Source organism: Onychostoma macrolepis, chromosome 24, assembly GCF_012432095.1.
Source record: "Onychostoma macrolepis isolate SWU-2019 chromosome 24, ASM1243209v1, whole genome shotgun sequence".
Lineage (NCBI taxonomy): Eukaryota > Metazoa > Chordata > Actinopteri > Cypriniformes > Cyprinidae > Onychostoma > Onychostoma macrolepis.
The window spans coordinates 27,079,564-27,106,653 of NC_081178.1; the positions used below are offsets into that span (position 1 = coordinate 27,079,564).

The 27,090-nt window shown below is 39.2% G+C and overlaps 1 protein-coding gene across 1 annotated transcript in view; it reads right to left on the reverse strand.

The window, feature by feature from the left end:
* col15a1a (collagen, type XV, alpha 1a) overlaps positions 1-27,090 on the reverse strand; it is a 74,015-nt gene that overhangs the window by 29,448 nt on the left and 17,477 nt on the right. Inside the window, 12 exon segments of the mRNA XM_058765596.1 lie at positions 1,189-1,311; positions 1,491-1,553; positions 1,662-1,730; positions 2,499-2,535; positions 2,537-2,559; positions 3,097-3,123; positions 5,496-5,636; positions 5,723-5,760; positions 5,897-6,026; positions 7,958-8,050; positions 8,763-8,837; positions 15,955-16,502. Of these exon segments, the coding sequence (XP_058621579.1) occupies positions 1,189-1,311; positions 1,491-1,553; positions 1,662-1,730; positions 2,499-2,535; positions 2,537-2,559; positions 3,097-3,123; positions 5,496-5,636; positions 5,723-5,760; positions 5,897-6,026; positions 7,958-8,050; positions 8,763-8,837; positions 15,955-16,502 (1,367 nt within the window).

Below are 27,090 nucleotides of genomic sequence, written 5' to 3' on the forward strand. Positions count from 1 at the left end.
TTTCTCTGAAATGCAAAGGGAAAAAACCTAAAATTATGACATATAAACTCAGAATTGCAAAAAAAAAAAAAAAAGTCAGAATTCTGAAACTAAAAGTCGCACATACTTTTTTTTTTCTATTTTATCCCATGTTAGAAAACTAGCTTCTGTAGTTCATTGAAGTAGTGCTTTAGTGCATGTACTCTAAATAACGGCCCCTTTTTCTACATCATGGAGGACATGTTTTCACACACTTGATTGTGACGTGATTAAGACGGTTGCGTGTGATGAAAGCAGAAGCGGCCGGTGAGAATGTGTCTGGATCATGATGGAGAAACGACTGCCCTTGGCTCATGGTTTGAGTTTAGCATCGTGACAGGAGCTCTACCTCATCTGAGCCACTAAACCAGTCCTCAATCACCTGCAACACCTCCATCAGGACTCTTACACACCACATGACCTTCTCAGTTTTGTGGAACACAAAAGGAGATGTTTTGTAAAATGTTCGCGCTGCTCTTTTCCACACAATGAAAATTAATGTAGACTAAAGCTACAAAAATGACCAGAAAACTACAGTAAATAAAAGAGTATCGTGAACTGTTTTTCAGAAACATTTTTGAGTTTGGTTGTACTTCTGCTCACCAAGGCTGCATTTATTTAAACAAAAATACAGTTAAAACAGTGAAATATTATTACAGTGTAAAACAGCTGTTTTCTATGTGAATATGTGTTAAACTGTAATGTATTTCTGTGATGCAGCTGTATTTTCAGCATCATTACTGCAGTCTTCAGTGTCACATGATCTTCAGAAATCATTCTAATATGCTGATTTGCTGCTCAACAAACATTTCTGATTATTATCAATGTTGAAAACAGTCGTGCTGCACAATATTTTTGTGGAAACATCTTTTTTTTTTTTTTTTTTAACTCTACTGAATAGAAAAGGACAACATTTATTTGAAATGTAATTTTTTTGTAACATTATAAATGTCTTTACTGTCACTTTTGAATGTAGTGTATATTTATATGATACTCAAAATTCAATTTTGGTCATCAACAGTGTCTCCATTCAATGAAAATCAGACAGTTTATTCATGTGATTAAATAATAACTGAACTTTCATTTTCGGATGAGCTTTAGCTCAGTTTAACATACAGATCTCTAAGCGCTTGCTTGTTTCTCTGTGAATCAGTACTGATCCTCACTCACCGGGACTCCAGGCTTGCCCGTCTCCCCGTCTCTTCCAGGAACCCCTGGAGGCCCGATGGGCCCCGGATGAGCTCCGACAGCAGGGCCTGGTGACCCCGGTGGCCCCGGAGGCCCTGGAGGACCCTGATGACAGTCCAAAAAAATGACAATTAACCTGAGCACCAAATTCTTCGTCTGACAACTCATATCCGCACATCTTTCACATGTATATAATGACTACCTCATGTCTCATTTTGTTCAGCGTTAAATCATGTCAAGTTAATTCCGCAGGGAATCCGGCTCCTGTGACTGTAATAACTCACCCGTATCAGCTCTGTGTCGCTGTCCAGATCCACAAAGCTCGATCCGGAGCCGTCGATGCCGTCCTGCTCATGGGAAACACAGGCAGGCCAAAAGTTTACAGTCAGGCCATCTGCTGTTATGACATAAATACTTATAGAAATATGCACACAATAACATATAATGCTACATACCGGATACTTGTATGTCCCTGGGGGTCCGGGAGGTCCAGGCGGCCCCGGGATGCCCACACCAGGATCACCCTAAAAACATGAGTGGATCGCTTGCTGTGACTGGCCCAAATTCATCATGTTAGCAGTCAATCGAGCACATTAGGTATTAATTATAATTATAATATTATAATCTAAGCATTATAATCCGTGAACCAAACCAACCAGCTACGAGGAGAATCACAACATTACAAACTTTGATTTGAAGAAAATAAAGTATTTGAAAATTGGACAAAAGACAAAGATAAAAGACTGAAATTGATGGTTTTGATGAGGGAAAGAACTACAATCCCATGAAGCACTGCAAACAACATCAGCGAATTAAAAATGATGGAGAAATATCAAACTATGCATTGGATTGTATTTACATATATACAATATATTTCAAGTTTATTGCAAAATATGCATACGTGTATACAAATATTTAAGCATTTTTATGATTTGTGTGAGTGGGCGGAGCTAAAGAGCTCTTTTGGCCTCACCAAGACACTCTGATTGGTGGAATTTTCTGCACAGCATCATGGGTAATGTAGTTTTTCATCACAAATTCTGCTGTTAAACACTATTTTAAAAATAAATTGAAATAATGTGGCCTGATGGCTTCAACAAAGCATATACCACCGGTTAACAACCTCAGAGCTCATAATAGGTCTGCCTTTAACAGTTAATAAGTCATCGCTAAACTTCAAACTCCCTATGGAGCAGATAAATGCAAATGTTACTCCTGAAACCTGACTGTCACACTCTATAGGTTTATTAGGTATGCTATTATAAAACATATTCAGCCCGTGTGTGTCATACCTTGTCACCTTTGGGACCCGGCTCTCCAGGAATGCCCGAATCCCGGAGGTCCAGCCTCTCCCTGAACATGACAGAAAGAGAGGAAAACAATAGAAACAATCACATTCATTCATGCTACTAAAACATCAGCATGTATTCCTCCGCTGTGGTCAGTAACGAGTGAAATACACAGCCTATAGCGAGCAAAGAGTCCAAACATCACGCTACTGTTGAGTAAAACCACAGTGTGGTGCATTAAAGGCTTGATGCTGATGTTGAGTTTGCTTTGCTGCTGGTTCTAGGTTTGTTTTGGTCAAATCCAGCTCATGAGACTTTCTCAAGCATTTCTGTTTCCACATCCTGAGGCTGCTAACTGCTAAATCTGTTGCAGTTCCACGTCACATAAAAAAAATCAAACACTAAAGTTTTCTATGTTTTTGAATGAAGTCTCTTCTGCTCACCAAAGCTGCATTTATTTCATCAAAAATACAGCAAAAACAGTCAAAAACTGTATTATTACAAATTTTAAAAAGCTGTTTTCTATGTGAATAATATATAGTTAAACTTGTTTTTTCCCAGGTGTTTAGTAGTTTAGGGCTGTGGATGAGAAGAGACTCACCGGAGCTGCATCTTTCCCTGGATCACCCTGTAAGAGAACAAAATCAGCATTAATACAGCATGTGTGTCTCTTTGTCCATTTCTTGTACTCTGAGATGTGCTGGAAACAGCTGCAGCTCATAATGAAGTGTGTGTGAGAGAATGAACACCGTTCTGCTTCAAACACCTGCAGTACCAGATGCCACCAAAAACTCTTCTTTCGTGATCAGCGCGTTCAAAAAAAAAAAAAAAACTAAAAAAACAACCATAGGTTTGCAACGCTACGCAGCACGTATTAACTCTGCTTACAACAGCAAAGCATCGACTGCGCAGCGAATCACTGATCAATCAGCCGTTCACAAGTGAAGCTCAATAATGATGTGATTTACCAAAGACAGAATCAACCAACCGCAGGATGATCTGATTCTGAGCATCGACTGCAGTGTTTCACACACATCCCGAACAATTCACTGCTTCAGTCAATCAATCAATCAATCAACCAATCAACTAGGGTTGGGAATCACAGGGTACCTCACGATACGATATAATCACGATACATGGCTCACGATAATATCATGATACAGCGATTCTGCCATAATCAATATATTTCTAGAAAATGATAGATCACGATATCTGTCTAAACAAAACTCCTGTGAAAAGGCTAAGTGCAAGTTTTCTTTCTTTATTCAAGTCCAAACTGTTAGAAAACAGCAAAACATGTTCTGTAAAAATGTTGAGTAGGCTAAATTAATCACTTTATTCTTGGACTTATTAAAAACTTACACTTTTCTTTTTCTCTGTGTGTAAACAAACACATTTAACTGCTTATCAAACAGGAAAAAAATATTTTATGTATATATATATATATATAAACCTGGTACATTTCAGAACTGACCTGGAGTGCTTTCTCAATCTTTCTACTCCTCTCATCATAGAAACGGAGCCCCACACGAAGAAATAGTCGTTCACATCACGTCTTTTGCGCGCTCAGGTTCGTTATTTCAAATTCTGCGCCGCATTGTGTCTCTGACAAGCTTTAGTTTGGTCCTCCGTGCCATAGCTGCAGATTTATGTTTCTGCCGGTCAGTGCTCACTGTTCACACTGCATGACGCACACTTGTTATATCTGAGAGACGGAGAGCATTGTTCACATATAGCTGGACGCTCTCTCTCTCATACAGTGAAGGAAATCACCTGCGATCCGAGCGGAGAGGTCAGGATACTCATGAACTGAATATGTGCTCGCAATAATAACATGATCGGTGCTTATGGTCCGCGCTGATAGCTGTTCCGGGGCATCTCCATAATTATATATATATATATATATATACACACACATAGCAGTAAAGCTAATAGAGTGGCTGTAAATCTGTTCTTCGGTTCCTCGTGCTTCCCCATCTTCACAGAGAACGTGGTTCGTGGCTGCTCAGAGCGCTTTCAGAAAGAAGCTGGAAATGGCGCGGCTGTGATTTCTACGCATTTTTAGACGCTGGGAGCAGCGGAATCTGTTTAGAGCACCTTATTATATTCATTAAAATATCGATATTTGGCGCCAGATATCGATTCTCGTATCACATGGAGAAGGATCACGATATATCGCCATATCGATTTATTGTCCCACCCCTACAATCAATCAATCAATCAATCAATCAATCAATCAATCAATCAATCAATCAATCAATCAATCAATCAATCAGTCAATCAATCAGTGGGCTATTTTTGTCTTGTTTTCCAATAAAGTAACAACCTTTAAACAAGATACAGTACATTTATTTAAGAGGCAAAGCATATTAAATTCCAAGAATATGTCTTAAATTATGAATTTAATTATTATTTAATTAAGCTTAATTTCCCATTGGAAATTATTTTGTTTAGTTTCTAAAGGGGTCAGTATATTTTTTTTAAATAGAAATTAATACTTTTATTCATCAAGGATTCATTAAATTGACCAAAGGTGACAGTAAAGACATTTATAATGTTACAAAAGATTTCTATTTCAGAAAAATAAAACGTGTCACGGTTTCCAAAAAAATATTGGTCAGCCCAACTGATAATATTGATAATAATCAGAAATGTTTCTCGAGCAGTAAATCAGCATATTATTATGATTTCTGAAGATCATGTGACGCTGAAGACTGCAGTAATGATGCTGAAAATACAGCTGCGTCACAGAAATAAACTACAGTTTAACACATATTCACACAGAAAACAGCTGTTTTACACTGTAATAATATTTCACAGTTTGTACTGTTTTTACTATTTTTTTCTGTATTTTTCTTTTAAAAATACTCAGAAATCTTACTGACCCCTTTTGAACAGTAGTGTACATTATAAATAATTATGCTTTTCAGGTAACTGTAAAAACAAGACAAAAGTTTGATTTGACTGCGATTGTTGAAGACGCTGTTCTGGTTTACTCACAGGCTGGCCGTCTCGTCCTGGTTCTCCAGGAGGTCCTTGCGGGCCCCGGGGCCCTGGCTCTCCTGGTGTGTGTGGAGCGGCGGGTCCTGGAGGGCCCGGGGGCCCTCGCTCTCCTTTCTCTCCCTTCTGCATGGTAATGACCTGAGAAAACACAAGCAGCAAATACAGTCAGCTGTAATCATCACGAGAGAAACGTGAAAGAAGAAGCGTGACAGAGACGGACTCACGTTTCTGTCCTGAGAAGCTCCTTCTGATCTGATCGGCTCTGCGGTGACAGAGAAACACAAACAGATAGCATGATGCATATGATAAATCTGCATAAACAAATCAGATGAAAGCTTGTCATGTGAACTCTGGGCTCAGGAGAATATCAGACGACTGCTGAAATGAGAGAAGTTCACCTTTCGGATCGCTGATGATGATGATGTCCTCTCCAGAGCCTTCCTCCAGGTCCTCATCATCCGTCTCAGTGCTGAAGGAGGGAGATTCAGTAGGTGGCGCTCTCATCGGACCGGACTCCACATCCTCCGGCTAAACACCAAACAACCGAAGAAAACACAGGGAATACAGCCTGAGCATCACACACACTCAGACCCTGGCAGATCAAGACCATGGCTTTTGGCCTTTTTAGACCTTTATTTAGATAGATATTAGCATGTATACTTTATATTATAGATAAATAAAAAGAAAAGAGAAAATTAATTTAAAAAAATGAACCATATACACTACCAGTCAAAAGTTTTTGAACAGTAAGATGTTTTTTAAAGAATTATCTTCTGCTCACCAAGCCTGCATTTATTTGATCCAAAGTACAGCAGTAATATTGTGAAATATTTGTACTATTTAAAATAACTGCTTTCTATTTGAATATATAAGTAAACTGTAATTTATTTCTGTGATGCGCAGCTGTATTTTCAGCATCATTAAAATGGGTAAATTATACCTTTTTTTTTTTTTTAGCAAGGATGCATTAAATTGATCAAAAGTGATGATAAAGACATTTATAATGTTACAAAAGATTTCTATTTCAGATAAATGCTGTTCTTCTGAACTTTTCTATTTCTATAAAAAATTAAAAATTCTACTCAGTTGTTTACAACAATAATAATAAATGTTTTTTTTTTAGCAGAATATCAGCATATTAGAATGATTTCTGAAGATCATGTGACACTGAAGACTGGAGAAATGATGCTGAAAATACAGCTGCGCATCACAGAAATACATTACAGTTTAACATAGATTCAAACGGAAAGCAGTTATTTTAAATAGTTAAAACCTTCCCAATATTACTGCTTTTGCTGTATTTTGGATCAAATAAAAGCAGGCTTGGTGAACAGAAGAGACTTCTCTAAAAAAACATTAAGAATCTTACCTTTCAATCACTTTTGTCTGGTAGTGGACATGGTACATATGGCCCAGTGCGTGTGAATATTAATGCCTCTAGCGACACCAGTCAGCCCAGTGGGTTTGTTCAGCTGTGATATAAACTAATAAATGTGTGTTTGTCTCCCTCTGCTGGACAGAGCCGTGACCGTCAGGACATGATCATCTGGGGCCGTATAAAAAAAAAATTGCCGTAGAATAATTGTGGCTGACAGCGAGACGCTGTGCAAACGTAAAGAAAACCAAACTGGACTCAAGAACAGCTGTTATTCTTGCCCAACTTGTACATGAATAGAAGGACGTAAATCATCACATATCAAGAAATGATTGTATAATGTCTATGTTCTGAGGAGGATGGTTTGTGATTCAGTCTTCGTGAAGTCCTCTTGACCAGCCCTAACTGTTCACAGATTTAGGAGCTGGTTTTAGTGCTTTGTAAAATACTCTTAGAACAAACACTTCAGAGTCCTACAATTAGGACTGAGACACCCATTATTTTGAAGAGCTTCTCCTGAATCGGCTCGTCAGGAGCTACTGTTAGCCTTACGGTGTTTAGTGAATGCATTTCAACACAGTCAGTATCACTCGCTGCGAGTGTTATTATAAAGACAGTGTCTAAAGAAAAACTCAATAACATTGAGAAATAGGACACAGAATATAATCAGCTGTGATCAGGAGAGGAGATGATGTGAGAGATGAAGTGTGATTAAGTGTACTGGTTTTTGTGGTTTATGGGGACAAAATGTGTATAATAACATGGGTGTGACAGAGGTATTACAATGTGAAGGTGGTTTATGAGGACACTGCCTATGTCCCCGTAATTCAAAAGGCTTAAAAACATACTAAATGCTGTTTTTTTTAATCTAAAAATGCCTGTAGTCTCCTGTAAGGGGTAGGTTTAGGTGTAGGGTTGGTGTAGGACAATAGAATATACAGTAAGTACAGTATAAAAACCATTACGCCTATGGAGAGTCCCCGTAAACCACTAAAACCAACATGTGTGTGTGTGTGTGTGTGTGTGTGTGTGTGTGTGTGTGTGCACGGACACACAGTCTGATGTACTAGCATGAGTCTCTCACCATCACATATTCTCTCTCCTCCACCACTTTCTTGACCTCGTCCAGAGTCTCCGTATCATCGTAGATGTCGTCACCGCTGCCGTATCCAGACGCCTGGAATCACACGCTCAGTGTTTATCCCCTGTTCATTAGGGACTGACTGTGTGTGTGTGTGTGCGGTCTGGAGACACACACGATCAAACTCAACTAACTCTCATTTAGACAGCACAGTCAAAACCATGTGAACAGACCAAAAACGGTCTTAAAACTAAAACAATACCATCAAATAACATCAAAAATACATAAAACACACAAATAAAACTCATTTCACAACACAAGTACTATGTAAAGCATTTAAAACTAAATCCCTGAAACAGCAGCTGTGATGATGAACTGCGGCCACTAGAGGACACTGTTACTCTACTGTACTCTACTGTACTCTACTGTAACGCTGCAGGAGTCTCTATCAGACCGAGATCATGAGCTGATTTTACATCAGTAACGGGTTGGAAAATGTTCTGAAGCATTAGTGGCACAAACTCTGTTACTTCATGAACGCTAGCAGCTTTAAACACATCAAATGTCTGGTTCCTCTCTTGATTTTGCATATCTGAAATAAATTATGCTTCAAATATTTTTACATAAATATGCATATATTTAACATGACTTTCTGAGGTTGATGATCAAAAATGCTCTTTTTTGGGAGCTTCTGATTGTGTGCCACATTCATATATTATATTTGAGCTATGGATGTAAAGTGATGTGTGTCTCTTGTGTGTGTGTATGTTGTGTAAGTGAATCTGCGGATGGATCTGTTGACACTCACGTAAGGATCGTCCTCCTCACACTGTTCATTCGGAGCGCTGGGATCCGGAGTCAGCAGCAGCTGCTGGATCGAGCCCTGCACACACACACACACACACAGATTTCTGTAAATGTTCACTCTTCGGTCATAAATAGCCTGAAACTGATTATCAGATGAATGTGTAAAACTCAACCACTGCTGCTCTAAATCACTGATACACACACACACTCCCCCACCACCCCCACCCACCACAGCACCCGCCAGCGGTAACACACACACACACACACATCAGTTCAGCTCTGCTCAAATTCAGAATCACACATCAGCCTGTCCTCCACATGTTCTGATCTGATCATGAACATTCAGCGTCAGCTCTTGACCTTTGACCTCTGTGCATGTAAATGCTGAGGTTAGTATTTTCTCAGCGCTCTAACGAGCTGAAGTCCTGATTAACACAGGCGTGGCTGCAAAGACTCTTGTGCAACACATCCAGAGGATAAGCACCTGTTTTCCATTCGCTGGAGCGACAACAAATGCTGCTGATGTGTGGGAAAGAGAGACAGAGAGAGAGAGAGAGAGAGAGAGAGAGAGAAAGAAAGAAAGAAAGAAAGTCCTTGATAGAAACCAACAAGACCAACCATAATGAATCAAATCAAAATGTTGCATAATTTTAAGAATTTTCTTAAGCTGTAGCGCCCCATCACTGGACACTGATTATAGGTGGAGCAACACCTTATAATAAGGTTCAATTCAATAAAAATAATAATAATATATCTAGATTTGTGTTAATTTATAAATAGATTGTTTATTTTTAATTCATAATCATGCATAATACATTGACTAATGCTATTTTGTTTGATAAATATTTTATTGTTCATAGTTTCATTGATAGTCCATGACACCTAATTATGTAATGCATACATTAACGAATGTTAAGGAACTTTGCTTTAAATTAATATTAAATCTATCTATCTATCAATCTATCTTATTTTATGTCTGACGTAGGTTTGCAAACTATCCCTTTGTAGATGTATGAAAATAAAATATTTAAGACAATTTCTAATTAAAGTGACTTAAAACTGAAGACTGTTAGTAAAAGCAGAGGAGCTGGGGAAGCAGCTGGATCCTCTGGGTGTGTTCAGAGCCTCCAGCATCTGTGTTTCAATTAGTCATGTTGATTAGTGTGTTTCCTGCCAGATTGACTCAGCTAGCAGCTATGATCATTGCTGTGAATCAGCACGTCATCTTCAGCCTCAGAAACAGGAGAACGGAGGACGCGTTCCCATGATTATCAACACAAAGCAGGAGAATCAAATTCCAGCGATAAGAGGAGAGTCCATCATTCTGAAACTAAGGAGTTTCTGAGTCACTGATATTTCTGTTCCAGTCCAGCGTCTGAGTCAACAGCTCTTACAAAACACACGGTGAAGAGGATTGCATCCAGAACTTCTGGGAAAACTTCTAACACTTTATGATCTTATAGTCTTCTCAAAGAGTGACCTTAATTAAATGCATTGCGATTAAAATATTATTTGTACTTAATTTCAACTGAATAATCTCAAACATATAGTTTCAATGTTCTGAACTTTATGGATGGTGTATTTATAGTGTTTTGGTGTGTGTTTGTGGCCTGTAGACTGCAGCTGTAAGAGCTGTGATCCTCAAAGACTCGTTTATTCAGGCCATCAGATGAACAGTCTGTGTCAACTCAACATTTACAGACACACAGAGCACATGCGGCCACACACACACACGCACACACACACACACTCTCTATCTCTCACAAACACTCTCTCACACACACACACACACACAGTTAGAGTTAAAAATGACCTGCTTCTATCATCTGATCGTGGTTGTATCTCTTTATTAGTTCTACTGGATCTTAGTGCTGCGTTCGACACTATCGACCACAACATTCTTTTGAATAGACTAGAAAACTTTGTTGGCATTAGTGGAAGTGCCTTAGCATGGTTCAAATCGTACTTATCTGACTGCCATCAGTTCGTAGCAGTGAATGAAGAGGTATCATATCGATCACAAGTGCAGTATGGAGTACCTCAAGGCTCAGTGCTAGGAACGTTACTTTTCACGCTTTACATGTTACTCTTGGGAGATATTATCAGGAGACATGGTGTTAGCTTTCACTGTTATGCTGATGATACTCAGCTCTATATTTCTTCGCGGCCCGGTGAAACACACCAAATTGACAAACTAATGGAATGCATAGTCGATATAAAAGACTGGATGACGAGTAATTTCTTACTGCTAAATTCTGAAAAAACAGAGGTGTTAGTTATCGGACCTAAAAACCCCACATGTAATAACCTAGAACATTATCTAACACTTGATGGCTGCTCTGTCAATTCTTCTTCATCAGTCAGGAACCTAGGTGTGCTGTTCGATAGCAATCTTTCATTTGAAAGCCATGTTTCTAGCATCTGTAAAACTGCATTTTTCCATCTCAAAAATATATCTAAATTACAACCTATGCTATAAATGGAAAATGCAGAAATGTTAATTCATGCGTTCATGAGCTCAAGGTTAGACTATTGTAATGCTTTATTGGGGGTTGTTCTGCACGCTTAATAAACAAACTACAGATGGTCCAAAATGCAGCAGCTAGAGTCCTTACTAGAACCAGGAAGTATGACCATATTAGCCCGGTTCTGTCAACACTGCACTGGCTCCCTATCAAACATCGGATAGATTTTAAAATCTTGTTAATTACTTATAAAGCCCTGAATGAATGAACGAATGAATGAATGAATGAGGCATTTATATAGCGCTTTATTGTGTATTGCAATACACCCAAAGCGCTTTACAATCATGTGGGGGGGGGTCTCTCCTCAACCACCACCAGGGTGCAGTATCCACTTGGATGATGCGACGGCAGCCACAGGACAACGGCGCCAGTGCGCTCGCCACACACCAGCTACAGGTGGAGAGGAGAGAGAGATAGAGCCAATCAAGTGGAGGGGATTATTAGGAGGCCATGATTGACAAGGGCCAGTGGAGGGAATCTGACCAGGACACCGGGGTTACACCCCTACTCTTTACCAGAAGTGCCATGGGATTTTTAATGACCACAGAGAGTCAGGACCTCGGTTTAACGTCTCATCCGAAAGACGGTGCTTTTTTACATTATAGTGTCCCTGTCAATATACTGAGGCCTTAGGACCCACACAGACTGCAGGGTGAGCGCCCCCTGCTGGCCTCACTAACACCTCTACCAGCAGCAACCTAGTTTTCCCAGGAGTCTCCCATCCAGCTACTGACCAGCTCAACCCTGCTTAGCTTCCGTGGGTGACCGGTCTTGGGCTGCAGGGTGATATGGCTGTGGATGGTTTATCTCCTCAGTACTTGATCGAGCTCTTATCGCATTATAGTCCTCCACGTCCGCTGCGTTCTCAAAACTCTGGCCATTTGATAATACCTAGAATATCAAAATCAACTGCGTGAGGAATTGATTGAGAGGCAGACACGCTCTGTCAGTTTAAATCTAGATTAAATACCCATCTGTTTAACCTGGCTTACACATAACACACTAACACATTTCTAATATTCAAATTCGTTATAGGATTGTTAGGCTGCATTAATTAGGTCAGCCGGAACTGGGAACACTTCCCATAACACCTGATGTACTTGTTACATCGTTAGAAGAATGGCATCTATGCTAATATTAGTCTCTTTCTTTCTTATTCCGAAGTCACCGTAGCCATCTGATCCACTCTGTATCCAGATCAGATGGTGGATCAGCACCTAGAGACGACCTCTACAGCCCTGAACATCAGCGGAGACCAGGACACCTAGATGAGCCCGAGAGACAGATCACCAGTAAAGACCTCGTCACCTAGACGGCCATCGGGACAAGACCACGGGAACCAGATGAGTCCTCTGCACAATCTGACTTTGTTGCAACCTAGAATTAAACTGATGGTTTGGTCTGGCCAGAGGAGAACGGCACACTGTTTCGACACACTATTTCCCTGTTTAATACTATGAAGCTGCTTTGACACAATCATTGTAAAAAGCGCTATATAAATAATGGTGACTTGACTTGACTCACACACACACACACACACACACAGACTGATGGATGGATGAGTGTTTGTGCTCATCTGTGTGTCTGAGTGCAATGCACTCCGATGCAACACTAAACTCTTCAAGGGCTGGGTATTGAGTTTGAAAACTTTTTAGGCACCGACCGAATTGCCTCGATACCATCGAGTATCGAAAAACGTCTTGTCGTTCGGTACCAAATTTCGATACCTAAGGAGTTAATCTCATCAACGTCAGTGAGCCAATAAACCTGCAGCACTAGGTGTGTTTAACTGGAAGCGGCGCGGTGCAGATCGATCAGTGTTTGACATCCGCAAGAGCGACTCGAAAGCGTACGGAGCAGTCTGCTCTCTATAGCTCTCATGGTACTGTAATACACCGATCGGTCTGAACAGTCGGTCTGCGTCAAGACAAACACACCGACTAGTTTACAGCAGTTACACTCAGAGATGTGATTCACACGTGAGGCTGTAGTGTGAATGCGTCCCCAGCCCCCTTAGATGTAAGGCTATGTTTACACTGGTGAGTTTTGGTTTTAAAATGAAAACCATCCTCATCACACTGGCGTTGCCACTGCGTTTCAAGCCGGCTTTCCACTATCTCCGACAAACGACAAGCGACAGACCAGAAGTCATTCATTTCCAATGAAGAGTAGTGCAGGAGCTGTGTGGAGTTCTGATCACATGCAGATGTCCGTTCATACACACGCCCGAAAACGAGCGTTACTTGATCAAAAAATTTTGAACGATACCCAGCCCTAACCTGAACAGAACTGAGGAAAAAGTAAGAATTGTAAAATTTTAAAAGTGATTTATTTTTGTTTTCCGTGAAAGAAACAGGCTTCCGGATAAATGTGTTTTTGCCAGATACTACACAATAAAGGCACTTCACGAGATTCTGTGGTCAGAAAGGTGCATGTAGCCTGAAGTCAGTAGTGTAGTGCTGTCAGAGCACACAGATTTCTGATCCCAGAACTTGAACTCCTTTTGAAATCTGCATTAGGAAATCTTTGCCTTCACATAAAATGTGCAGTTGTAAAGAGAAACAGATCATTGTGGAGCTCCACCCACAGAGAAACCTAATTAGTCTAAAATAATCCAAATAAGTGCATATAAAACATCAAACATTGTGGAAACAGGGAATTGTCAGTGCGTGAGGTAAATTATGAAACTCAAACTGCAAAACACAGCTGGTAATAAATAATAATTAATAGTTGTTTTTCAGCTTCTGCTCTGCGAGCAGTCATTTCATATAAGCTAGAAATATCAATGTTTAAAAATAAAAACAAACAGCTGGGTTTCAAAATGTTTTAACTGAAAAAATAAATGAGGATAAATGACATTCTAGAGCTGACGAAGCTCTCTCTGTGTGTGTGTGTGTGTGTGTGTACTCCTAACACACTGATCTGCTCATCACAGAAGTACAAAAGGCTGCGTTTCGTAACCAATTAACACAACTGTTATGTGTTGTGTATCTCCCAAGAAAGACTCTTGACATGAAGTCTGAAGCTCTGCAGCTGTTTGCTGCCAAAAATGTATGCTTGCTTCGCATGGAAAGGAGCAGCTTGGACATTGCGTTAAATATCTCCTTTTGTGTTTCACAGAAGACAGTCGTACAGGATTGAAACAACATGATGACTGAAGAACTGAAGAAGTTTTATGTTGAATTATGTTGAAATATCCTTTGAAAGTTTTTTTTTTTTTTTCTTTTCAAGAGGAGAACAAAAAGGGGAAACATAAATTCATGCTCTTAAGGGTCTGAAGATATTAAAACACGAGTCTCACTGATGTCGGACTGCCACGTTGTCGGTCTTGTGGCACGGCTGATGTTGTCCAATGCTGTTCAGAATGTGAACGAGCCACAAATCAATGTGTTGGCGTCTGCTGCGCCGGTGATAAGGAACATCTGTGTCGTGACGTACGTTCAGCTTCTCATCTTAATGCAAGTGCTTTAATCACTTTAGACACATACAGGACATGCCACTGGCTGTTTTTCTTTACCAAAAAAAAGCACTACCATGCTCATCAAAAAAATCATCTTGGAAACACTTTGGGAAAGGAATTGTAATGAATTGTGATTTGTGTGTTTCATGTGGTTTACGGCATTATATGAAGACAATGGCATTGCTGTCTAAATGAATACTGAGGCTCACGAAGAAGCTCCTTTAAAACCAAAGCATCCAAACACTCACTCCAACAGCCTCTGATATTAAACAGATCCACTAACCCCTCCGAATGATCACAAAACTCTTATTAACGTACAGTCGGGGTCATTCAGCACTTAGCTTTGGTTCACATCATAGTGAGCAGCCTAACCAGGGCACACTGTGGGGCGTTAAATACATTTAAGACAGTTCCATCCAAACAACAGGAGGCAAATTATGATGAGTTCCAAAAATATATAAATTATGAGTACATTATGAGGAAAAATTATGGCCAAATTCCATGTTATTTTGCAGAGATGTGGCAATCATCCAAGATGACATACAATGTCAAGAAAATGTAGACTTGAATTAAAAAAAATAGATAGATAGACAAAAACTCAAAAAATAAACTAAAATTTAAAATTCAGATGTCAAAACAGAGCCATTGTAAAATGCATATATACAGTACACTTATGGAAATAATATGATTAAATTAATAAATTATGGTATCAAGATCATTGTTATATGAATTGTTATATTATATAATTATAAAATAACTAATATTATATAACAATCTCACATTACATTGTAATAATGTCATTTAATAATCTCATATAATATAATATAATAAAATCTAATGTAATATAAATATAATTTGTATAAAATCTTTAAAATTTGCATACACATAAATCTTTAAAATCTTAATATATTAAGAAATTACGATGTTATGCAAATTAAATTAATTAATTTTTATTAATTTTATTTTATTATTTATTTTTAATGAAGAGCATGACTGAACCATCAGGAGGCAGAAGACATATAGCACCAACATTCATTAAAATCATCTGTGGGCATCAACTGAGTTTCTACTGTATCTGTATGCTGTACATGAGTGATAATAAAGTTTCTTCCAATAAAGAGTGTTTCAATGAATGCAGCAGTGCCTTCAGGTGCTGAGCTAGAAGGTGAGGGTCTGAACACACACTCCAAGAAAACACTGGCACTCACCACGAAGCGCTGCAGCCTGGTTCCTCCGGCGTTCCCTATGAAGATGCCGGAGCTGGGCTGGAAGGTGAGTGCGTCTGGAGTCCTGCGGAAGGCCACGCGGTGGTGCTCCTCACAGTCCATGTAGAGCCGGACCTCCTCGCCCTGAACGGCCAGCGTGAAGCGCGCCCAGCGGCCCGTCAGATCGCCCATCTTAAAGGAGGCGGCCTCCTGCGTGCTGGCGGCCCCGGGCTCAGTGTAGTACAGAACCACGCTCTGAGAGCCGTCCTCCACCGGAGCCAGAGCCACTCCCAGCTGCACCGTCCTCTGCAGCGCGTCAGTGATGGCGAACAGCACTCCTCCGCTCCGAGAGCTGGGTCTGGCCGTCACCACGATGGAGAAGTCTCGGAAGAACGGGTCGGGGATGAAGGAGCGCGTCAGGCGGCCCACATTCGCCTCCGGTCCGAAGCTGTAGGCTGGGAAACCCTCGAAGCCCGTGATGAAGGACACAGACGGTGGCAGAGGAACGCCGATGAGCTCAGTCAGGTCCAGCTGACCGCTCGAGTCCCGCTCTGGACATAAGGACAGCAGAGTGAGTAAACACATCCAAACAGAGACGTTCTAGATCATTCTGACTCATTCCCAAATTATAATAATAATCAGTCAATATGCTGTGGAGCGGTGCTTGATTTCACTCAGTGCAAGGGCAACATCATCTCATTATAGATATAAAATAGTCACATCTGATTAAAAATGGAATGTGTTAATATTTATTAACAGACAGAAAAATCATTTTATTAATCACATTATTTTTCTGAAACAGATATATATATAAAAAAATGTTTTTAAACTATCCATCTAGAATATTTTATTATTATATTTGGGGTTGGTAAGATCTTTTCATGTTTTGGAAAAAGTCTCTTCTGCTCATCAAGGCTGCATTTATTTGATCAAAAATACAGTAGAGACATTAGTTTCTGCTCAAGAAACATTTCTGATTATTGGGCCATTCTACAGAACTGATCCAAAGTCAGAGTTTGGAATCATCTCGAAAAAAAAATGGTCATTTCTCTATGTATGCATAAATTGCATAATATCTAAGATACACATTTGAAGTAATTGTGCAGTTAATTCTCATATTGTATTTTCAGAAAGTTTTGGAATATTTGTCCTCTCCCCAAATTTGTTACTACAGAAACACAGTAATAATAATTTAATTAGAAGGGCTATATTGACCTATTAAGATTTTGCTTACATTTAAATTGTACTTTTTTTTTTGTGCTATTTTATAAAAAAAAAAAATTCAGAGGTAAATCAATAACAATTACATTTTCAGCAATATTTCAAGTGTAATTTATGAGATTTGTTGTATTTTGAATTCAAATTTTCTTTGTAAAAGGCAAAAAGTTGATCATACTGATTTCAAAGTTAAGGATTCATTAGTTTGAGCATACATTGAAACAGAAACTATCATAACATCTTAGTTGATACTTTATTTTTGACAATACATCCATGTTTCGGGAGAGACATCACATTTTCGGTAGTGACAGTAATGCTTTGGTAGCGCCCACATCACATTACTTTAACTTGCATACTAAAACACTACTAAAACATAAAAAAATAAAAATTGTATAACTGTACTAAAATTTTGTTTATTTTCCCCAAATATGAGAATTATGTGTTCCTTTTTTCGCTACCGAAACATTCACTCGTGACAATTTTAGATAGTTTGAAGCTAGCTCAAAGATGCTAATCAGCACATGGTTAGCTAGCACAGTTCTGAACAGTGGTACACGTAAAAACTAAATGTTCTGGAATAACTCTCAAAAAAAGGTGTTCGGTAGTGACGTTCCTTAAAGTTACACGCACATTTTCAGACTTTTGAACACATTTACCTCAAAATGATAGTTTTGGGACAGCCACCTCCCAATTGAAAGTACCCAATAAATGATGATTTCATATACAGTAAACTTACTAATATTTTAAATATTATTATGGTTTTCAATAGATAATAGAAGGATCTTAGTAAACATCTAAGATTTGAATACTTAAATGCTTTTTAAATGTGTTTTTTGGTTGTGGGACAGCAGTTTGCACCAATTCTGTAGAATGGTCCTATTATCAATGTTGAAAACATTGCTTGAGCAATCATCGTTAGAATTCCATCCACAGACGTTACAACGCATGCTTTACCAAACAAAAGACTTTCTTATAAGCACCTGTGAAAGCATCTTTCCTCAGTCTCGTCCTGCTAATAATTCACGCCACAATAGAAGCCTTTATAATCACGCCATGCATTTTCCTGTTTATGTGCTGAGATCCGGCCAGCAGTCCTGCAGTTTTATTAGCACACACATTTGATCCGGGGCTGTAAACTGCCTCCAGGCATCCCTGCAGCTCCTACAGCTTCACTTCAATCGGCTGCTGTTTTCAGAAAAGATCTGCTTGTTTCCCTCACAGATGAGAAACCAAAACAGCAGCGTCTGCCAGAACTACTGTACCAGAGTGCATCATACTTTAGCATCATTCACATTCAACCAAATCAGCCGAACACGCCAAACCGAGCCATAACTGGATCAGAACGCTGAAGCGCACACATGGTCTTGATTAGAGCGCAGGAGAAGCACAAACAATCAGCTGCTCTGTTAGCGGCCGATCATCTGGAAGGGGTTAGTGTGGCTAATGGATCTGCTGCGAGGAACGTGCTGGAGATCTGGACCACAGGCACTTTAATGGCACACTATAGCAAGAAATGCCATCTTAGCACTCACACAACAACTCAACTACGAAGAGTTTCTGCTCATATGTGACCCTGCAGCACAGAAGCAGTCATAAGCAGCACAGCTATATTTGCAGCAATAGCCAACAATACATTGTATGGGTCAAAATTATCAAGTTTTCTTTTATGCCAAAAATCATTAGGATATTAAGTAAAGATCATGTTCCATGAAGATATTTAGTAAATTTCCTACCGTAAATATATCAAAACTTCATTTTTGATTAGTAATATGCATTGCTAAGAACTTCATTTGGACAACTTTAAAGGTCATTTTCTCAATATTTAGATTTTTTTGCTCCCTCAGATTCCAGATTTTCTAATAGTTGTATCTCAGACAAATATTGTCCAACAAACCATACATCAATGGAAATATTATTTATTCAGATGAGGTATAAATCTCAATTTCATAAATGGACCCTTATGACCCTTATGGTCCAGGGTCACATATACTAATGACAGAGCTTCATACGTCAGATCTCGAGCAGCATGGACGAAGGCAAGGAATCTCCCAATTCAGGTTCATTGTGTTTTCTTTTACATAATGATATAAAGCAGTCCAAATACCAATTCATGAGTCATATCAACCAGTGTGAGTGTTTATACACACGATCTGATGCAGCTGAGTAAATAAAACCAATGAGGAGATTGTGAACTCAGAAACCTAGCAATACTACTTCACGCAGAGACCTAGAGGATGTTCAACCTCACAGACGAAGGAGAAAATAATAACAATATGCACACTTGCATTTGAAAGTTTTGGTAACACCTTGAAGCTTTCATAAACAAGGTACTCATAGTGTACATTATAATGCATTATACTGTAAACTTTTTGAATTTGAAGATCAGGGTAAATTTCACTTATTTTGTCTTCTGGTAAACATGTAAGATACAAAATCATACAAAAACCATTGTAGGAAAGGGTTCAAATACACAAAAATGCTGGAACACCAAAGAATTTGTGGGAGCTGAGGGATTTTTCTGAAGAACAGCAGACTGTTTAACTGTTCAGAACAAACAAGAGACTCATGAACAACTATCACTAAACAAACAAACACAGCTGTGGATCATTCAGGGAACAACACAGTATTAAGAATCAAGGGGGTGTAAACTTTTGAACGGGGTCGTTTTTTATAAATTAAACTATTATTTTCTCTTAGGGTCTATATGTAAATGTCTTTTATGTGAAATATCTCATTCAGGTCTGTACTAAATAAACAATAACATGCATTTTGTATGATCCCTCTTATTTCGGTAAAACAATTAACATTCTGCAAGGTGTATGTAAACTTTTGACTTCAACTGTATATAAAGGTTTAAAGTAAAATGCATCTTTATACGCATGAAAGCATGCATGAGTTTAGAGACTTGTTTACATCAGTGAATCTGAATATGTTCATATGCACAATCTTATATGATAATAATCTAATAACTTAAGCCTAATAATCCAATAATGTGTCATCATGTATGTCAGGTCAGTGCTTTGTTGTGCATGAAAACACACTCAATGATCACACCAATAATCTGTTAGCATTTATTTCCACGTGCACACTTGTCCGTTCATGAATTATCCATAGATGATCCCAATAATACGGTTTCTCCAGTCTGTTGTGCTACTAGCGGAAACACAGCCAGAATGAAGATATCTGGGAACGGCGAGTATTTATCGGAGCGGAGAGGTTCACTCCAGACCAGATGAAGACTGGACAATCAAAGGCTTCTGAAGGTTTGAGTTACTGGCTCTCGGTGGGCTGAGGTCAAGTGTAACGACAGCATGAGGAACAAGGAGCACTTTATTGCGTTTCTTTTCTGTGGAATGGACCAAAGGTTATGAGTTCATCACATTACCGCAGAGACAGCCGTATGGAGTTCATCAGAAGTCGTTTGAAGACGAGAGGTTTCTTCACATCACATTCAGATGGTCGTGCAAATTCATCACATTGATCAGCAGGAAGCTGCTTAGTTTGAAAGTGACTTCTGTTCATAAATCTCCACACTACTGACAATGGACAAGGAAGCATTTTGCTGCCAAAAAACCTTGAAATTTTGCTAATATGACTTTAGCTATTCCAATATTCCAGTTTTCAAAGAGAAAGCAATACAGCATCAGTCAGATGCTTCAAATTCATTCAGATTAACCAAAATTCCAATTAAAACCAATGTCTATCAAGCAAATCAATCGTTTTGAAAAGCTGTATGAAAGCTGAAGCTGTCCATCTCTGTGCAGTATTCCTGATCCTCTCATGGAAACCACTGCTTTAGTGTTATTAAAGCTCAGTGTCTGTCAGCGTTACCACCTGTGACTGCGTAATACAGTTAATGTTAACGGTAAATATCATTCTCTTTGAGGTCCAGTGATATATGGTGCATGAATCCCAGAGATCCAGATCTTGTGGTTGATCAGAAAGAGCAGCAGAAATGACGAGAACATGAGAGAAATCCACCGAGGTTCATGGAAGTGAGCGTGATGATGAAACACAGATTCAGAAACAGACTCACGTTCAGAAAATCACATTCTGAGATGAACAAACAAACAAATGAAGTTTGTAAACGTAGAAATAGAGCGCGAAGGTCATCGCTGACTGTGCAGCTCCTCATCTGTGTTTTTAGTGAGAAAATGAGCAAATGCCGCAGAATGAAGGGATCTCAGTCGTCCAACATGAGGTCTTGAATTTGGCAGATCGCGCGGCACAGGGAGGAGTGTTAAACTCAATCTATAGACGCTCCCACGAGCCTCAGAGGAGGCAACCTACATGACGGAAAGACCACGCTTTATCCATGAGCTCATACAGCAGAACGGCATCGAGCGACTGGATCTGAGCACCAATGCTTAACCAAGAGTAAATAAATGAGTAGAATGATTACAATGTGAATAACAGTCCACTGACCACAAGAATATTGTTTTCAGTAAATCTTGGCCAAACTCACACTGTTTATAATGGGTTCGGCGGCGCTGACCTTTGCTTCAGGACACAGAGAGACGAGCGAGACCAGCTTTATCACCCAACAATCCCCAGCGCCAGACACACTAAACCACGATCTGCCATCTACCAGCATTTCCCTTCTTCAGCCGCTGTAATCCACACACAAACATCGGATATCCTGCCGCCGCCTATGATTTCAGAGCACTTTCACTAGAGACTCAGTTACAGTCAAAGATAATCATACTTCAGCAAATTCAGTGCTTAGCAAATATCACGTAAAAGAATTGTAAACACTAGCATTCAAATCAGTAAGATTTAAGTTTCTGAAAGAGTCTCTTCTGCTCACCAAAAACAGTAAAAACAGTGAAATATTATTACAGTGTAAAACAGCTGTTTTCTGTGTGAATATGTGTTAAACTGTAATGTATTTCTGTGATGCGCAGCTGTATTTTCAGCATCATTACTGCAGTCTTCAGTGTCACATGATCTTCAGAAATCATAATAATATGCTGATTTGCTGCTCAACACACATTTCTGATTATTATCAATGTTGAAAACAGCCGTGCTGCACAATATTTTTGTGGAAACTGATGCGTTTTATTCTTCAGGATTCACAGATGAATAGAAAGTTCAAAAGAACAGCATTTTTTTTAAATGGAAATATCTTGTAAAATTATAAATGACATTATTTAGCATCATTGTCGGCAGGGGCGTAGTTAACATTTGTAACACTTTTGTAACATTATAAATGTCTTTACTCTCACTTCTGATCAATTTAATGCATGCCTGATAAATTTCTTGCCCAAAAACAAAATCTTACTGATCCCAAACATTTGAACAGTTTCATGCTATATTTAATTAAACTTGATGAAAGCTGAATGAACCAAACTATATCTCATCGTGTTATAGTCTGAAAGTGACACTGATCTTTGTTTATGTTTGCTGTCAGTCTTAAACTGGTCTCACACTCACAGATCCTGTAATATCAGCTCAAACACACACTGCGCTACAGATTTCAGCATCAAGCTAAAAAACAAACACACACAGCTTTCATTTCTACCTGCAGCACATCAACAAGCAGAGCGGCATGTCTGTGGTTTGATATTTTCCAGCGAGGAGCTGAATGAAGCCTACATTCTCAATGAACTTTCACCGAATCACATCACTGAGAGAGCAGAGCTGAAGAATTCATCACAGCATATTCATCTCACGCTTATTAACACAACACCAACAGTAAGTCATAGAAAATGAAAACCTGATCAGTGATGCACTCAATACTAGCCTTAAAGGGTTAGTTCGCCCATTTAAGACATGAAGTTGTATGCAATCCTTACCAGCACTATAGTGCATACACACTGACCCACCCTTTAGTCACCTCCCTGCTCAGAGTTCTGGCCGCTGGAAGTTTTTCAAGATAGTACTCCCGGTTAGTTTCCGGGGCCTCAAAACTGTGCGTTTTTACGTGAAAAAAGTATTTGCGTTTCAAAGCTTGAATAATTTACATCACAAAAAACACGCCTGACAAAATTCATACCTCAGTTTTAATCGGCACTATTTTCTTTCCATTTCTATCAATCCGCGCTGCTGTCAACGTCAACAGTGCGCACGTTCAGATCAGCTGTTCCATAGTGTTTACACAATCGAATGACAACGACATAAAAAGTAGAAAATGAACAATGGTGCGAACTTGTAAATTCCCAGGCTGTGACCACAAGAATGTGCCGGGATCACCGTTCAGATTCCATCGTTTTCCAGTTTCGGATATAGCTACGAGACAGCTTTGGCTGGTTGCCATCGGCTACTCTGTGGGAGCTAAAATATCGAGAATCAAGGATTTCCGTGTGTGCAGTGCTCACTTCAGCGAAGACGATTACATCCCCAACCAAGGAGGAAAAAGAAAAAAAATGATTTTAAAGAGTTTTGCTGTACCAGTAGCACGGGTAAGCTCTATTTACTAACTTTATGATCCAATGTCTAAACTGTACGGTAAACAAGCTGAAAATTACTTCATCATCATCTGTTCCGTCTGACATTGTGCTAAAATTGGTTTCGTCATCAGAAGTTTCGTAGTCAGACATGTTGTCAGCGAGTCGCGCTATCAACAGCTGATCTGAACGCGCGCACTGTTGACGTTGACAGCAGCGCGGATTGATAGAAATGGAAAGAAAATAGTGCCGATTAAAACTGAGGTATGAATTTTGTCAGGCGTGTTTTTTGTGATGTAAATTATTCAAGCTTTGAAACGCAAATACTTTTTTCACGTAAAAACGCACAGTTTTGAGGCCCCAGAAACTAACCGGGAGTACTATCTTGAAAAACTTCCAGCGGCCAGAACTCTGAGCAGGGAGGTGACTAAAGGGTGGGTCAGTGTGTATGCACTATAGTGCTGGTAAGGATTGCATACAACTTCATGTCTTAAATGGGCGAACTAACCCTTTAAACACGTTGAAATATGTTGTTTCTCAGAAAATGACAACAAAGCAAACACTAACAGTTTGTGTTCTGTGTGAGTACACTAAAAAAACCACCAATCCCAGCATTCAACTCACAGACAATAACAAACAGAATCGCTCTGAAAGACTGTTTAGAAATTCAGTGACTGGAAAACAAAATCAGGACATTTTCCAAAACCTTTCTCCTCTGTTCAGAACCTATGAAATGAAGAACAAACCTGGAATCACTATACACCTACCTACATATCTATTTATTTAAATAAATGTATCTTATTAAATAAATTTAATAAAACACAATTTTAAGTACTGTTATATTAAATTATTATATTATAAAATATTAGTTTTTTCAGCTGCTTTCACACATTTTCAAAACTTTGCCTCTTTTTTTTCCAAACTTTACACACAAATCCAAGAATTACACACAAAATGTAAAATGCCTCACATCTCAATATCACAAACACATCTCAAAAGCAAACACCTTTGCCATAATATTAATTCCTGTTAGATTTGTGTGTGTTACATAGAGAACTGTGTGTTGTGTTTTACAAAAAGTGTTTTATGAAATTGAGTCAAAGGCTGATAATCAGTGTCTGGTTTTGCAGATCTGGTGTGTGCTTCTGCTGTTTGAGTGACAGCTTTCAGAAACTGTGAGACAAGGACAGCTGTTGTGTGTAAGCAGTTGAAAAAAACTGTGAATAATAATGATTTATTATTTATTAATAAACAATTAAAACATTTAATAATTTATAGTAAATTGCAATTCAACTTGATAACCAATGACTGAGCATTTTTTTATTTAATGGCAATGAGCATGACGCTTCTACCTGGAAGATCATTGTCATACTCTCTATTTTCATATTTTCTGATGAAAATGGCATTAACATGACATCAGCTGGTTGGCAGGGCCTTGTGGGCATTGCTACTAGTTTCTTCCGGCTGACTGTTATGATGGTTGCTTAGTGGTCTGAATCAACAGTACCAATGGAAATCAATGGAATTTGCTTTCTAGAACCACAAATGAGACTCATATTTTGGGAAATATCCCAGCGGTCCTTCAAACACAGCAGCTCATGAAATGTCACTGGAGACGTCTTCTGTCCTCTGCAATAATCACAAATCACTCACTGAAAGCCTGATCGGTGCAGACTGTGCCGTAATGAGTAATAAACGTCTGTAGCGGAGGAAAGCGTGGGTCATCATCACGCTGAGCTCCTGACCAACACAAACACGCCGGTGTGAAACACAGACTGGAAGTAGCACGGGTGTGTCGCATGCGCTCAGCAGAGCATCATGGGAACGCTAGGTTTACTCACAAACATTCACGCCACACTCCTGCCTGCTTTTCTCAAAGAAACACAATACAGAGAGTAAACGCTGAACCAGTGACAAAAGAAGTGCTCTGCAAACGACTAGCTTCACACATCTACTTCAACACGGACTTCACTTCAAATGCTTCTTATTCATATTGTTTTAACTGCTAATTTTGTGCAATACCAGTACATTATACAATGCATTAAAGGGGTCATAAGATGCGTTTTCCTTTCTCTTTGGAGTGTTACAAGCTGTTTGTGCATAGATACGATCCCTAAAGTTGCAAAGACTAAAGTCTCAAACCCAAAGAGATATTCTTTATAAAAGTTAAGACTTGACCACGCCCCCCTAAAACGGCTCATTCAAACACGCCCCACATGTCTACGTCACAGTGTGGGGAGATTTGCAAAACACCGCCCAAACATATACGCAAAGAAAGAAGGCGTAAGTATTATTCTCGCTGTAGTGTTGTTGCTGGAGACACTGTGTTTCGTTGTGAAAGTGAACGTACTTTGTTTGGGCTTTTAAAAGAGGACACAACTAGAAATCAGTTCCAGAACAGTTCAACCCAAATATTAGAGTGTGTGCAGCGCATTTTACGGAGGACTATTTCCTGAACCTGGAAGAGACTGTTTCTATAAAGTGGAGCAATTCCAACGTTGCAAGGACAGTCTGGCGCTTCTGACTCACAGCCTGTAAGTATGTTTTCATATTTAAAGAATTTGCCCCTGACGATTCAAACGCGAGTTTTGAGCAGTGTAGAGTAGTGCTTGTTGTTTGTCGTATCTCCGATCACAAATGCAGACATGGTAATGTTTACGCGGCGTGATGCAACATGACGTGCAAAAAGACAGTATAAGTCATTATAATCAGTAATTATGTCCCCACTGGATGCAACAAATGCCTCGTTTGCAATGGGTTTTATTGCCGGGACACGGCATCACAATACGGTAAGGGTTTCCTCCCAGTTTCTGACGAATCGGCCGCCGGCTGTGAATGAAGACGAAGCAGAAACACACAAGATAACGGGCCGATATCAGCCGCTGAGAAACACAAATACTGCAGATGCTGAGGAGGGGAAGGGAGTGTGTTTATGGTGGCACACGAGGAGATCAGGACCGGAGTATTAGCACACATCTGTTCATTATGTGGATCTGTCACGACTGAGAAATCACTCCAATCAGGGCGTAACATTTCCGTCACACGCTTGAGGTATTCGGCCAATCACAACGCACTGGATAGCTGGCCAATCAGAGCACGCCTTGCTTCTCAGAACGATGAGCTTTGTAAAGATCGATGCGTTTCAGAAAGGCGGAGCATAGAGGAGCAACGATAATGTACAGTATGTGGAAAATAATGTGGTTTTTTTTTAACCTTAAACCACATAAACACATTGCATTACACCAAATACACAAACTAATATTCTTTTTAGCAACATCATATGACCTCTTTAATGAAATATACTGTATGTGCTGGCCAAAACAAAACTTAAATATTCTTATAAATAGATTTTATAAATAGTGTTATGTAGAATACTGTATAACTTCACAGTGTGTCCTGTATGGAAGCCTGTTTCCACCATGGAATAACAAAATAAAAACGGTAATTGTGTTTTTTCTCACATTTATGTCTTTTTTCTTGCAATTCATTTTTTTTCCACAAAAAATTAAATAAAATTAAACAAGTAACTGTGACT